Source organism: Molothrus aeneus, chromosome Z (assembly GCF_037042795.1).
Source record: "Molothrus aeneus isolate 106 chromosome Z, BPBGC_Maene_1.0, whole genome shotgun sequence".
In the NCBI taxonomy this organism is placed as follows: domain Eukaryota; kingdom Metazoa; phylum Chordata; class Aves; order Passeriformes; family Icteridae; genus Molothrus; species Molothrus aeneus.
This window is the reverse complement of record NC_089680.1, coordinates 53093155-53108574: the sequence shown is the minus strand read 5'-3', so window position 1 is coordinate 53108574 and position 15420 is coordinate 53093155. Positions and strand designations below refer to the sequence as shown.

The 15420-nt window shown below is 40.4% G+C and overlaps 1 protein-coding gene across 3 annotated transcripts in view; it reads right to left on the bottom strand.

Annotated features, from left to right (window-relative positions):
• Positions 1 to 13978, bottom strand: part of ZNF608 (zinc finger protein 608) — an 81109-nt gene extending 67131 nt beyond the window's left edge. For 2 of the 3 annotated variants that reach the window (XM_066569419.1, XM_066569421.1), the window contains exons 1-2: positions 13575 to 13978; positions 11580 to 12626 (exon numbers count right to left, since the gene is read on the bottom strand). In XM_066569419.1, the coding sequence (XP_066425516.1) occupies positions 11580 to 12464 (885 nt within the window). In that variant the 5' untranslated portion in view covers positions 12465 to 12626; positions 13575 to 13978. Of the gene's footprint in view, positions 1 to 11579; positions 12713 to 13574 lie in introns of those variants that run through there. The other variant, XM_066569420.1, reaches the window with a different exon arrangement.
• Positions 13979 to 15420: the final 1442 nt, after the last annotated feature.

Below are 15420 nucleotides of genomic sequence, written 5' to 3'. Positions count from 1 at the left end.
TTTAATTTACCTCTATTTTTAAGTTTTTGTTCTTTCTGGAAAATACATTTTCAGGTTAAAACCAGAACACAACGTGTATATGTTTGTCTTCATGGAGATGTTTCTATATACAACATAGGATTAGCAGGCTACTGCCTCAACACGTGACAGTAAAGACAATTAAATATTTTTAAAAACATGTCTGTATGTTTTCAATACTTAATACATTAAATAAGTAAAGTATTGTAAGTGGATATATAAATTTACAGGTGTAAATCTCATTTAGAAATGACAGGTACTAAGCCATTTCAATTTCAGCAATATACTTCCAATGAAATTCTGCAAGCCTATTTAAAGTCTATTACGGCTGCTGACATCAATCTGCCAGGCTTTAGAGTGCTAATCTCTACTAAAGATTTTCACCTACAAGTTTAGCCACTGGTATATTTGAATTAAATACTCAGTGTTTCCCTGTATAGGCAACTACAGACATATGGCATTAAAGGTGGATGGGCAATGGGGCAGAATTGACACAGAGCACCCAATGCTAGTATTGCCTGAATAAGGAATGAAGTTCCAACTGCCCTTAGATTCCAGTCCTCTCCTCAGGGTTTTAGTCCTGATTTCCACACTTTCCACTCAAAATCTCACTTCTTCCCCACTGAATATAACATATTCCTACTGTAGCTACTCATGGGAGAATGAACACTACAGGAAAACCCTCTTAATTTAAGGTATCTTATTTCAAATGTAAACCCATGCACTCATGAATATGGATGCATACACAAGCACAGGTCCATACAAAAGGACACACAAAAAGATTTTAATGAGCTGTACCTATTAACACTCCCCAGAGATCAAATGAGTCTCCGTCCCCACCCTCCCTCCCCCCAGCCAAATGACAACTTCACAGCTTCTGAAGTTGCAGATAAGAGGTGGCAGCCAGACAGGTGTCAGGTATGCATGCTCATCCTGAAAAACTACTTAAAGGTTCCAAAAAAAATTGTGCTAACCCTGCAGAAAAGAAATGTCTCTTATCCTGAACTGACATAGCAGTCACATCCATATTTAAATGTTAATTATGTGTATTGTTAACTTGTTTAATTTATCGCAATACAATGTACCCTCAATAATTACCAAACAGTTGAAAAGGGTTTGTGAAAATGAAACAGTAAGAGGCATTTGAAACCTTTCAAAAAATATTTCACTTTGAGAAAAAAATAAAAATCTTGGATGTAGTTTGAATGTAGTTGGCAAATTTTCCACCTAGAGTAAATCTGAAGGCTCAAAAATAAATATTCAAGAGCATTAATTTGTTTCTAGATGTGTGCGTGCAAGTAAAACAGCAGCCATAATGTGGAAATTTGAGTCACATTTTGCAACTAATTGGAAGCAGATTAGAATTCTGCCTCAGGGGAACATTGTCAAACTAGAAGCTGGAGCAAATGAAGAAAGAGGTGAAAGCATCGTGAAGAGCTGACAGATTTACAGTGCTCAAGGCAATAAACGGGTACTAGATGAAAATGAATGTGCTTCACTGTACTGCATGCAGTTTTCAGTCATATCTCAGCAATAAGAGCATACAGCCATGAAACAATTATTTTCAGAGAGATGGTGAAGGAAAGAGCAAGAATGAACAAAACACTACCCAGGTGGCATGCAAAAAACCTATAAATCCTACAGTAGCTCAAGCTGTTACAAGAATAATATAATTGGTCATAGTAGGTACTGTTCTGCAACCTGGACTCATCTCAAGTAAGGGATTACAGAGACATAACACAAGGAACTACTTACTTGAGTTGAAAAAGGACAGTAAGCCCTTGCTCAGTGTGAGTAAGAGTCAAAGCATTTTACATTTTTAAAGCTAAGAAAAACACAGAACCCTGCAGACAAATAAATCAGAGGCAGAAGGGGAAAAGCCTTTTTAGGGGGTGATTAGGAAAAGGTTGGAGGAGATCATAGAATGAAAATAAAGTGCAGAGGCTAATGTACCAATGCTGTAATGGAAGCAGCTGCTAGCTTTCTCCTTCAGTGCTTGGCATCCGTTGCAGCGTCACAGGAAAGAACTGTTAAAAGATCTGGACATGAAATGTAAATAAAACTATTAGCCAAAACTCAGTTGCTGTATTTATAAAACAGTAGCAGCTCTTTTTTCTTTACATGTATGTATATATACACACACACCTCCAGCATATATATATGTGAATATTTATATTGATATATATGTACGCATGCATGTGTTTGCATAACCTTCTCCTTAAACATCAACTAGTAACACTAGTATTAATATTGTTTAGTATTATATTAATATCAATATATTATTAATATTAATATTAATAATATAATATTGCACCTTACTATTGGCTGAAGTGGATAAGAACATCAATTTATGTTTTCAGTAAAACTGGGTGTGGAACAACCACCTTCATTGTTCTCAAAACGCAGCACTATTTTTCTTTAAAATTCCAGAACTCCAGTGCAATACTGGAGTTCTGGAGCACATATAGCGCCTAACATTAAACCCAGAGCAAAAATTAACTATCAAAACTTTATGTCAAATATGTTCCTTATATCCATAAATACTCCTGGAATATTAGATCCTTGTAGTCAGTACAAGCTAGGTAAACAGATGCCTCAAAGTTTACTAAATCAGATTTAAAACTCCTACCAGCAAAACAAAGTTCAATGAAGTAACGAGGTCCATTTCTAATTGTACTTGCTTCTAACTATTACCTTTTGTTGAAGAGATACAGATCTAGTTTCATTTCCCTCCTTCAAAAAGAAAGGATTGGCAAGAACGTGAAACCCTGAAACATGCAAATACTGCCATTATTTCACTGCTACAAGCCTATAATAAAGCACAGATTTGATAGTCCTATCCGTGTAGTGTGGTGAACCACACTCAAATAAACAGTTCTCCATGAAGAATGAAAACCCAAAGACCAAACCCTTCCAATTCAAACATTATTGTTGCTTTTAACATAAGCCATCCACAGAAATCAGCCAAGGAGGTGACAGGAAATCCAAAAATAATTTGGTTTGGCCCTGCACACTATGAGAAAGGAGATTACAGTTTGCTTTTCACTCTTCTTACTGGTTGAGGGAACTGGTGAAAACTATGAAGGCTATGCTTACCTAACAAGCAACGATGGTACCCACAGACCTATTTCTACCAGAGTTCAGCACAGCATCACTGAAATTCATCAATAAAGGTGGCACTTGAATAGCATGAACTTGTGTTGCAGGGGGGATGGGCTTAACAAAACCCCTGAATTAATTCAATGGATAATGCAAATGACTAAATGAGTGCAAAATCAAACTGTCTAGTGAACACAGTTAAAGAGGCCAGATGTGCCTCAAAATTTCCTGGGAAACAAAACCTAAACTTGGTGCTTTCTTTTATCAGAATGAAGAAAGCAAGCACTCAGAGTTTACCAAAGTGTGACCAATTGGAGCTTAGTCTTCTGTTGCTAATTGAAGCATGGAAAAAAGCCAGTTTCTGAGGGCAAACTACAAACATATACTTTTTATATTCCAGTGCCACATGACAAAAAAGGAATCAAGCTGACTGGTAGACATTTGACTGGCAACCAAAGACCAACCTATTATTTCAAACTGTTATAGGAACGCAATAAAATTGCTACCAGGTTTCCTCATGTTACTCTTCAATAAAAAGAAGCCATTGGGGAAATAAGAGGAAAAAAAAAAACACATCAAAACCTCTAAAGTTTATTTAAGTAAAAGTACACTTTTGTGGTGTTATGCCATCTGCTTCTTGGTTAACATGACAAGACAACTCAACAACTAGAATGCTAATGTTTTGAAAACATCAAGTAACCACAATCAATAGATTTTAGTTTGCTCTTTGGACTGCAAAAACTGCATTCACATGCCACTACTGGCATATGCTTCGAACATCCTTATGAGGTTATTTCCCTTCCAGTATTATTTGGTGGAGTTTCTCTGGAGACAAACACTTCAAACTGCGTTTGTGCACAAAAGTGAGATTTAGGCTAGGAAGAATCAGAAGCTGTGAGAAGATAAAGGAACCAAAATTTTGGTATTTTTTTCTGAAGATCAGCTGACGAAGACTTATCATAAAGGATATACAACTGAATGTAGCACAATTTCACTTCAAAATTAGTGAAACAAAGAGCTTCACACTTAATTCCTCATAGGTATTACAGGCAGAAGCTAGAGAAGTTGATCCTTTCACCTTAAGATTTAGCAGTATTTGTCAACTGACCATACAAGCAGACATATTACAAATCTCTGTCACTAAGTGCAACTTTCTCACTTGCAGTGTTGGCTTCAGATTTCAGAAAAACACCATAGTAGCCCTATCTGTACAGACATGATTCCTATTTCATTGCATGCAACTTGCCCTGAACACTCAATTGAACTGCTTAATCAAGTAGTGTTACACATATATAAGCAAATATATTATGGAACCATGCATGTACATGGGGTGGGTGTCAGAGCAAGCTACCTATTCCACTCCTTGATGTTTCTCTCAGCTTTTTCAAAAAAGAAAAAAAAAATTACAAAGAACCTGCTTGTCAGTCAAGTCGCTCTGAATAGTTTTACAACCTTTCATTCAAATGTAAAGGCTTTGTTCCAATTGCCAAGACCATTTTGTAAGAGTTAAAAGAGAAAGTGCAACAGAGGGTGCTTTCTGAAATCCTACCGCACAACCAAAAGTCATTCTCTGACCTTCCTCTTTGTCCAAATGGCTACTCATTGCCTTCAGTAAATTATCGTATTAAATCAAGAATGTAATAATAATTTTTTTAAATCATGATTTAAAATCTCATTTAAGAAAATCCCTCAAATCCTGTTATAACAAATGGTAATTATATTTATTAAAATTATCACATTTCAAACATATTTTTAAGCAAATTAAAAAATGATAGATTGTGTTACTGTTCACTCTGATGAAAAGCTGCACTGAAAAAAGCCGCACTGGGCAGAAATAGTGCTACAAAAAGAGAAAAAGAAAGAGGTTTATGAAACAGAATATACATATATACATATATATATATATATATTCTGTTTAATTACTATATTGTATTGTATGTATATATGTATATTCTGTTTAATTACTATATTGTATGTGTGTATATATATATATATATACACATACAATATAGTAATTAAATACATTTTATTTTTATATATATCTAATAAAACTTTTTTGATTTTTTAGAAAGGTATTTACTTTCTGCAATTATGACATCATCAGAAATTTTCATGAAAGACGGCTTTGCCGTCTTTCACCCAACAGGAAATCCTATGTACAGACCACTTCTTTTTTTTTTTAATATCCATATATATTCCGTGATTGTTAAGAAATGAAAAGAACTCCTTGATATGTAAGCACACTAAAACAAATGCTAGTTTTTAGCAAAAAAATATGGCCAGCCCTTCAATTGAACCCAATCCACAAATCCACAGTGCCTATATGAGGACTGGGGCAAGATGTACTTCTGTTGTAAAAAATGAAAGACACTTAAGAAGTCAGACAATCCTCAGCCATTCAGGGAAGATAGCAATATATCATCATGTGAATTAGAACATCATACAAGGTACAATGTTAAGAATACTATAAAAACAATAACCTGGTTGTTGGATCATTTGTACAAAGTATCTTAGCTCAGACCACAGTAGACTGGTTACATTCAGCAATTCCAACTGTATACCATGCAACAAATCTGGAACATGCCACTCACAATATGAATTCTGTATTTGAGAAATACGGACCATGTGGTAGTAGCACAAAACAGCCTGAACTGTGGCAGAAGAAATCCAACCTTTTTCAAGGGTGGGTGACAGAAATCCAAAATATAAGTATGCTCTTATCCAAAATGGAAGTGAAGGTGAAGAATACCTGAAATGTTAGTACTTCTGCAACGATACTCCTGAAGAAGCTTGAGAAACATGCTCAATATCACACGCATCAGTAAGAGTGTAAGACGTGAAGAAAAACAGGGGTTTTTTTTATTCTTTTAGAAATGCAAATAGCATGAATAACACAGGGCACATAAAGGGGAACCTGCATTCAACGTGCAAAGGATGTGTCCATTTAACAGAAAGCAGACCCCAGGCCCTCGCACTAGTGTCAGTACTACGGAGATAACCCATTTTTTATACCGTGGAGAAAAAAAGGCACTAGTTTGAGCACGCAGAAACCCCTTCAGATTTCAGATTTGTGATTTACGTTGTTGTCGATAAAATAGCTTTCCAATTATGAAGGAATGCATTCTGCGTTAATGATCACAACCAGGGGTCCAAGCTTTACTCTTTTGTCAGAACTACAGCAGATCCTCCCCGCAGCTTCACCATTAACATGTCTGTTTCCTGTCAGACCACTCAGAGATAATGTCATTTATCTCAGGGCGGCACAAGACCAGTCATTAGCTTCAGTAAAAGACCTCAAACAAAGGCCGGATGGCGTTTTATCCAGGGCTCATAGGCTGCAGCCAAGAATCTCATTGCCTAACAGTTTAGAACAACTTATCTTTTAAAGACTGATTTTCTCCCTATCAAGCATTCTAGAACACTTCTCTGAAGAGCAGCAAAGTCTGCATGGAAAATTTTAGTCAATGGTTTTATCATATGCAATTAGGTGCCTGATAAGAGCTTGCTAAAGTTATCCTTTGGGAGGCTGGGGTGGGTTTTTTTGGTTGTTGTTGTTGGGAGGTTGTGGTTTTTTTTCCCCCCCTTCATTTTACTTCGTAAGGAAAGACAGAGTAAATCAGGTTCTACCTCAATAGCAAGACCTTTGAAGAACTGACCCTTATTGTGTTTGCCTGCAGGAGGTGATTCACTATTATAAATTCTTCAATGACTGAACTTCTGGAAACCTCTTTAAATGAAAGTGGAACTGGTTAACTGTATGTACGAACACGTGTTTTCACAGTCTCTCCTGTATTATTGCATTTCAGAAAGCTTCTATAAAGTGCCAGGTGAACTTTTTAAAATAATGATAATAATAATTAAAAAAAGAGAGTCAGAAAAATACGAGCAAATCTCAGCTTTTCAATTCCTGGGCTTATGCTGAAAACTAGAAACAGATGGTACTGTCCATGTTACTTGAATCTGGTTATTGAACACCTCTATGGTTACGGGAGATTTTGCTTAGCACTTTTAACATACATTTTATTTATTGGACTATAAAATGCTACTTTGGAAAAACAAGTCTTTATATAGCTATAATTAAAACAGTCTTGCAGGAAAGCCCTTTAACATGGAGAACACGGTTAACCTCATGACATCTGGACAATCAATCCTTTCCTCTTTACTGGGTATTTATGAAGTTATTAAAATTGTAAAATTACTAATGCCCAAAGTGAAATATTTTTCCTGTAGTTCCGAATATGGTTATCAGCTTCCTTGCTTTGTTTGATAGATGCTCTAGAGCAGCCTCCATTGTGCTACACTAACTCTTGCTTTGCACAGGAATTCAATAGAAGATCTGGTCATACATATTGGCAGAGGTCAGCAGGTTCACACTGAAAGCTTTCCTCGGCCAAAGGGCAACACCTCTTCACCCAGCTCAAAAAGCACCGTCACACTACTAGACAGCACTACAGAACTTTAAGAACCTTGAGCTGTGCTTATTGTTAGACACCCATACTTATCAATGTTTTTAACAGCTAAATCCCTTATGTAGCTTTCAAAACAGTTTGCTGTCAAACAACAATAGACTTTGTTCTTTAATTACAGCAAGTGACCTCCCTGCCCTTTTATTTCACAGTGAATAAACTACACACAAGGCCAGCAAGAAAAGTACATGAAGAGCATATCTCCATAACATCATTAATCAAAGCATGTACTTAAATTATTTACATCAATAGGTAAAATTCACCCAGAGATTCCTGATGGCATACAAAACACTATCAAATCCTAACGCTAAAACACAACAAGGAAAGTGAAGATAAAATAAATAATACTAGCCAACATTTAATTGTTGGCTAATTTGCTAAAGATAACTTTCAAATGTGAAATGCAGTCTTAATGAGAAGCACTAAGCTAAAAAAAAGGGAAAAATTCCATCCTGGAGTATCACTAGACTGATACATTTAGAACTGTAACTAAACCCTTCTGATTACAGCTTTGTATCTTCTGCATTAATTCCATGTAAACATACTGTTTTTCACAAACAAAATGAAGTTTTCCTGTATCTCAGAGTAAATTATGACTGAATTAATTCCAAAATCTCCTCACAATGCATACAAAGCAAATTTTGTAGCTATTCTGAACAATTTTCAATGTAACAGCTGTTAAAAACCAAAATATGTTAGCTGGAACAGATGAAGAGCTCATGCTGACAAACAGTCAGCAACTGTGCTAAAAACAGTATGGATAAGAAATGGAAAATGGAGACAGGTTTTAACACCAAAAATCTTGGGAGTGGTTAGCCTACCTGTCAAAGCTACTTATTCAGACATGTCACTGTTGGCTTAGCCACAAAATGGACTGCACAAATATAGCTCAAACATTTTAGAATTACAGCACACTTTGACTTTATCCACATATTAGGGGAGTGGCGACTTTTACAACATACTTGTGGTTTCTGCATAAAAGAGCCAGCAGAACACAGTCATTGATTTAATTAGGCTTCGTAAGATCCAATTTATCATGTTTTACATGACTTTCTGCAGCAAGGAAACATAATAAATAGACTAAAAATAGAATGAAGCATGCTGTGAAAGCTAAACAGTGACTACAACTCCTGGGAATCTGCTCCAAGCTTTTCACAAATAGTAAACAAATGCAGTATTATATTCCACACCACATATAAAAACATGTAGATTTTTAATCAGCAGTCATGAACTCATCTGATTCTAAAAGGAAACCTCCAAATTCATGAGGCATGCCTTGCACAACAGTAAGACAACTGCACATTGATTTCAACATGCAGGCTGCAAATTATGTATTTATCTACAGATGCAAGTTGCTTCGTGCAAGTATGGCATATGTGTTCTAGCATATAAACAGTCAAAGCAATAACACTTCAACCATCTTAAGCCTTTAAAGAATGCTTTCCAATGAAGATTAATCATTTGGGGGGAAAAAAAGCAAAAAAAAAAGCAGAACAACAAACATAAAACACTCGAATGTTGCTAATGTTGCCACTGGCTGGACTTAAAGAATATCAACCATTATCAGCAACGAGCTACATCATTATTATTTTTATTATTATTATTAGGAACATTCTTGGCTAAGCAAAACGCTAAGGGACTTTACTTGAGATAGCAAGCAAGCACACCATTGTGCCAGACAATGGCCAAGGCTGCACGACTCTGGTGTGCAGAGCCTGTATTAAAGTCGGTGTGTGCCAACAGCAGCGGCTGTTGCTGGAAATGCAAGCTCCAGACCTCCTCCTGGAGCGACATCTACAACACACAGAGTGTGCCACTGACGCTGAACTCCTCCATACGTGTTTGCTCTGAATTTGCATGCCATCCCATTTACATTGCACATAAGATTACTCGCACGTATATAGATTCTTCATACAATTTCCTGTGTGACTAGAGAGTTGAAAGAACACAAAAACGGGAGAAACCACACCACCCTCTAATCTCCGTTGCCATGGCAGCAGCCTTTGAGATACTGAAATGTTCAGATTGCCAGCTAAACAAAATTGTTGAATGTGAACATTTGGCTGAGAGATTAAAAGGCTAAGGGGGTTGCAAAAGGGCAGTACCTCCCACATTCCAGGCAGCCACTGAATCCAATCAAATGGCTCTGACTCTTTAACCACAGCCATTGTGAAGACCGGATTAGGGCAATTTATCTAGATAGTTAAAACAGATTAGAGAACTGCAATTTGAAGACTATTGGCAACAGAAGTAAATGCCTACTGTACTAAGATAATAAAGAGACCATGAGATTTTTGGACACCTTTCTGCCATGAACAGCACTTTTCATAAATCAAAATGCAAACATATACACAGGAATTACATAGCAATCTGGTTTTCTCATCTGCATTTAGACAAGGTCATAAGGCTCATTCAAATTCATCCATAGATATGCTATCTTAAAAGCAATAATACGCATACAATATAAAATGTAATTTGTTCCTTGCCTTGAACAAATCCCTTGGAATTATCTTCCAGTACTAACAAATATCTGCTATCACAAACACCCAAATCTAATCCTCCAGTCGACTTCATATTACAAAAACTTCATGACTGAAATACAAAAAGCTGGTAGCCAGTCATAAGAAGACATAACTTCCCGCTCCCTGAGACCTTCAGCCCTCCCAGACACTTGCAGACCATACAGTTAACACCTTCCCGAAAATCTCCCCATTGCAATGTTCACTCGAGGAAGTTGTAGAAGCAGGTAATTTAGGACAAACAGCTGACAATACAGTCACAGTACTAACACCCCGAGATTATTCATCTGGAGGGTGTTGGTTTGCTTTATTTTTCAAGCAGAGCAGGTTCCCTTTGTTTAACAACCTGTAGAATTTACCATACTTGTAATCCTGGGCCAATATTCGCCCTCTGGCCCCCCAGAAGATGGCTTCTGCCCTAGGGACGGGACAGAACTCCCACCAACACCAGAACATCCTTGAACCAGCAGTTGACAAAGACAACGATGTCTCACTCCACCTTTCCCAAATAATAGAGTAGCGGCCATCTATTCATACAGAAAGCATCCGAAATGGAAAGAAATAAAACCACACACTCTCATCTGATTTCTTTCACACCATTTCAACCTCTCAACAAACAAGCACTTCAAATCCAAGAGCCAGCATGGCTCAGAGAGGAAAACTCCTCCAGACAGGAGACAAACTGCTCCACTCTGTTCCAAAAGCTGTTTTGCACACATAATTCTCAGCACAAGGTGCATTTCCCTCCTCCCAGCATCCTCCTTCCAGGAAGACAAGAGGCACTGCCTGTCTGCTGGCTCCTTCCTCCCAGTCGCTACACCAGCTTCTGGGGCCTCTGGGCTACAGTGCCACGGAAGCCCCCAACACAATAAGCATCCCGCGTCTCCATGAAGCGCAACGGCAGAGCCCCAGTCTCTGCCCACAGCTCCTGTTTCCTCCCCAAGCACAATCCCAGCTCTAGGCAGAGGGTCAGAGAAAGGGAGAGGGGTTCCTTTAGACTTTGGGAGAGGAATGGCCATGAATGCCTGCTGAAGTTGTGGAAGAGTCAGCACATACAAGACCTGCTGCGCCTGCAGCCTGAGCTCTGCAGCCCCAGCCTGTGAACACATGCCATCCCACTGGTACTGCTGCTCTCTGCTAAAATTGGGGGCAGCTCAGTCAGGGTCATCTCTGCGTTTCTCCTTCTGGACAAGTGCAATTAAAACGAACAGACAAAACAGAAAGGTTCTGCAGGTCTGATGACAGGAGAGGAAATCACAAGGAAGAGCAGCACACTGGAAACATGGTATCTTCCATGTAGGGAAGAGGTCTCTGGGTTGGTTTTGTTGGTTTGTTTTTTTTTTTAAGGGAAGGAGGAAGGACATACGCATGTCACAAATACACAGCAGAGAGGACAGAGGAACCAGACATACACTCATGGGACACTTATTATAGACATGGGGAAACACAGAAGAGGTGGAGAGGAGCTTTGTCCTACCTTTTCTGTTTTCAATTTCTTGATTCGCCTGTGGCTCTCCTCCTCCTCCTCTTCCTTCTTTACCAACACAGAGTTCCCCATTAACCCTGAATCCGGGGTACTTTTGCTCACCTCCCCCACAGCAGAGGAGGTGCAGTGGAAGGGGCTGCTGCTTCCACCACTGCCTCCTTTGGCCCCGAAGCCATAGAGGTGCCCAGAGGGAATTTGGTTATTGCCACCCGCACTGCCATTGGGGTGGCCCTGCTGCAGGTCATGCTGCTTGTCCTTCCTGGATTTTCCTGCATCCTTATCCCGCTTGGAGCCCCTGCTGCCTGGGGCTTTACCTGGTTTCTCCTCTTTGTTTTTCCCACAAGAGGCAACGGTGGTGGTGTTGCTGGTGTTGTTATTATTGCCGTTTGGGTTACTGCTCACACTTTGACCCAATGCTGAATTCATGCCAGTTGCCTCTCCAGGGCGCCCTTGGACTTCCTGCCTTTTGCCAGCACTGCTGATCTCAGGAATCCCATACAAGGCAGCAGAAGGCAGAGATTTATTAGCATCCTTAGAAGTTTTACTCCTTTTCACTTTTGATTTGCTAGTCTCTTTGTGAGAGGAATTCCCCTGGGGAGCAGAGGGCTGAACAGAAGCGAATTTTAGGCCATCAGCTAAGGCTGAGGTAGCATTAACCCCACTGGAAGCCAGACCCCCGCAATCCTTGGAGCTGGTGTTGCTGCTGCTGGTGGTATTAGAATTATTCATCTCAAATTTCTGTCTGTCCTTCTCTAAGTCGGCGTCCAAATCGATTATTAAATTCCCAACACCGATTTCCCAATCATCGCCACTGTCATAAGTGTCAACTGCGCTTGGATCCACACCTTTTCCTGCAGTGGAAGTGTTCAATGACATCCTGAAGATAAGATCTCTAGAGTAAAAATCCGATGAACTTTTCTTTGGAGATGTGGGGACATTCGTTTATCTCCGTTGGGCTCTCTCTTAAGTTCAACTCTTCTTGTCTCCCTCCCCTAGGTGTGTCTAGGCTCACAACCTGCAGTCCACATCCACGTTGTCCTGTGAGGAGGGAAATAGTCAAGTATTTCTTGTCTGGGTGTTACCACAATATAACGTCACTCAATAAAGAGGGGGCAAGGTAGGGGGGAGCAAAAACATTCAGCATTGCCACGTTCTTAAGTTTGTTAAGCCAGAGACAGTGGCTGTAGTGTTTTTATAATGAGCACTTTTAATCTACTTGTATACCAACATCCACAACCTCTCTTTAAGAGCCATGTCCATAAAAAAGAAGAAGAAAAAAGGAAGAATAAAAAAGGAAGAAAAAAAAATATCTATATTATTTAAATCTACAAAGTTCAGGAAATACAGTCAGAGAAGTGGTGCCTAGCTGTTGGAGCACATGTTGTAATCTAACCCCTTGGACCACCACCTAGGCACGAAAAGGAAGGATACGGATTCACTCTTCAGTGCATTCCATGGATTTTGTGGCTTTTTTTAAACCAGACCATTGAAGTTTTGCGACTCTCCTGTATTATCTTTTACCCCCCTTCCACTTAATCTCTTGGGGGGATGGGGGAGGAGACTGCTAAGGGAAGTGGGAAACCTCATTTTCCCGGCCACAATACACCTTCTGTTAAAAACAACAGCCTACAAACTCAAATGTTTACTGGAAAATACTAAAATCCATAGGTTAAAATTAAAAAAAAAAAAAGTGAGAATAAATAAAAATTCTCATTCCTTTAAAAAATATCCTTAAGATAACAGTTCTAAAAGCAGCTCTAATGTATTCCTAGGTCACACAATTGTTAGGTCTGTTAAATATAGTATTACTGACTGTACAGGAAACTGATTAAGACATACACTTTAAGTGATCTGCACCAAGGTGGCCTCAGTGACCGCAAATGAGTGTGTGTTTGACAAAGCTTAGTTAAAACGATTTTTAAAGGGATCTCTCCCTTTTACAGTCGACTGCCGAAATATTTATACATATATACGCATAATGCTTACCTTTAATCCTTTATCATTTTTAATTAAACCAGCAAATCAAAATGCTGTTCCCACTCGTCTCAGCAACAACTCTGTGCCTCATTTTACTTAAAGAGCAAGTGATCAAGAAGTAGAAAGCAAGTATCATCTCAGCCAGTATAAATCGGTCAATAACATATCTCCCCCTACTTTGGCACACGGATCAGAAGTCCATTTTTTTGTTTGTTTGTCTAGGTTTTTTCGTTCTTGCTTAAAGAAAAAGAATCAAAAAAAGCAAAAAAAAAAAAATGCTGTGCCTCACAACTTTACGAGCTGGGAGGTAATATTTTACATTCAGAAGTGAAGCATCAAGGACCAGATTTTTGTTTGTTTGCTTTTCCTGAATAAGCACCGAGAGGTAATAAACACCACAGTAATATTAAAAAGAAAAAAAAAAAAAAAAAAGAAAAAAAAAAAGAAGAAAAAAAGAAAGAAAAAAAAAAGAAAGAAAAAAAATGTTTCCCCAACTTCACACTCCGTCTTCAGCCCCGGACCTGGGAGCCATCCCGATCAGTAAGTAATGATCCCACGAAACAAACCTACAGGCGCCCGGGTGTTACAAGACAGAATGTGCTAACATCGGGATAAATTAGTGAAAGGGAGGAAGGAAAAAAAGAAGAAAGGACTGAAAATCTGGGCTGGATTCCGCCTGTTAGTTGGGAAGTGGCATTTTTTTCGCCCGTCCTGACAGATCTGATTTCTTGAAGTAACTTGAGGGGAAACGGGCGGGGGAGGCGGGGGGAGGGGGAAGAGGGGGGGCGAGGAAGAGGAGGAGGAGCGGGAGGGGGGAATCACTGATCTGATAAACCGGTTATCAAAACATTTTGTGGGAGTGGAGGAAGGACTGCGTACTCTCAAACGAACTAAATTTTCCCAGGGGTAAGATTTCGGGGAGGGGGGTGCCTGTCCCCGTCCGTTCGTCTGTCCGTCCCTCCCCCACCAGCCTTAGATCAGCGCTTTTTAAAAATAGGAATTAGGAAAAAGAAAAAAAAAAAAAAAAGGCAAACCACCAGCATAGGCACGTATCAGTTTCGAATGGCTGTCTTGGGGGGGAAAAAAAATAATAACAACGAAAAACCCGTGAGCTTGGGCTAGTCAGTCATGCGGTAAGTAATTCAGTAATTAGAGTCCGAGGAGATAAAGCAGACGACCTTTTTGTCAGGACAGATCGCTCCCACCTTATTGTCTCAGCAAACCTCGCAGTCTACCGTTATCACCCCCTCCCCCTTCTCTATGCCTCCCTCCCCCCTCCCCGAGTCAGACGGTCTCGGAGCTTTAGCTTAGTATTTTTAATTAGCCGGCGATGGGAAGCTAAAAGCCGTAATGAATTGCCGTTGGCGGGAGGGCGGGGGAGGGGGAGGAGCGGCGGGCTCACCGCCCGCGTCACGTGACGCCGCCGGGCGCCATTGGCCGCCGCCGCCGCCGAGCGGGGCCGGGGCCGCCCCTCACACACCCGCCGGGGCGGGCCGCGCCCTGCCCCGGCCCCGCGCCGCCGGCCCGCCGCCTCGGCTGGAGTCCCGGAGTGCCCCCCAGGAACGCCTCGCCGAGCCCCCCGTCACCTCCCCGGGTGGGGGGGCCCGTTTACCTCAGGGCTTTCCCTTCCCTCCGCCTCACGGCAGGCAGAACCGAGACGGCGATGGAAGCGGGCAGCCGCCGAGGGACGATCCCACCCCCGTCCCCCGGCTCCAGCCTCGCGTTTCTGGTGTCTCAGTGTGACATGCGAGGTGCCTCCCGGTCTGTCGGTGCCCCATCGCTCCTGCTAACGAGCGCAGTGCTCTCGGGGCCCGGGGGGGCGGGGAAGCAATGCAGACTTGGCTGTAATGGTGTC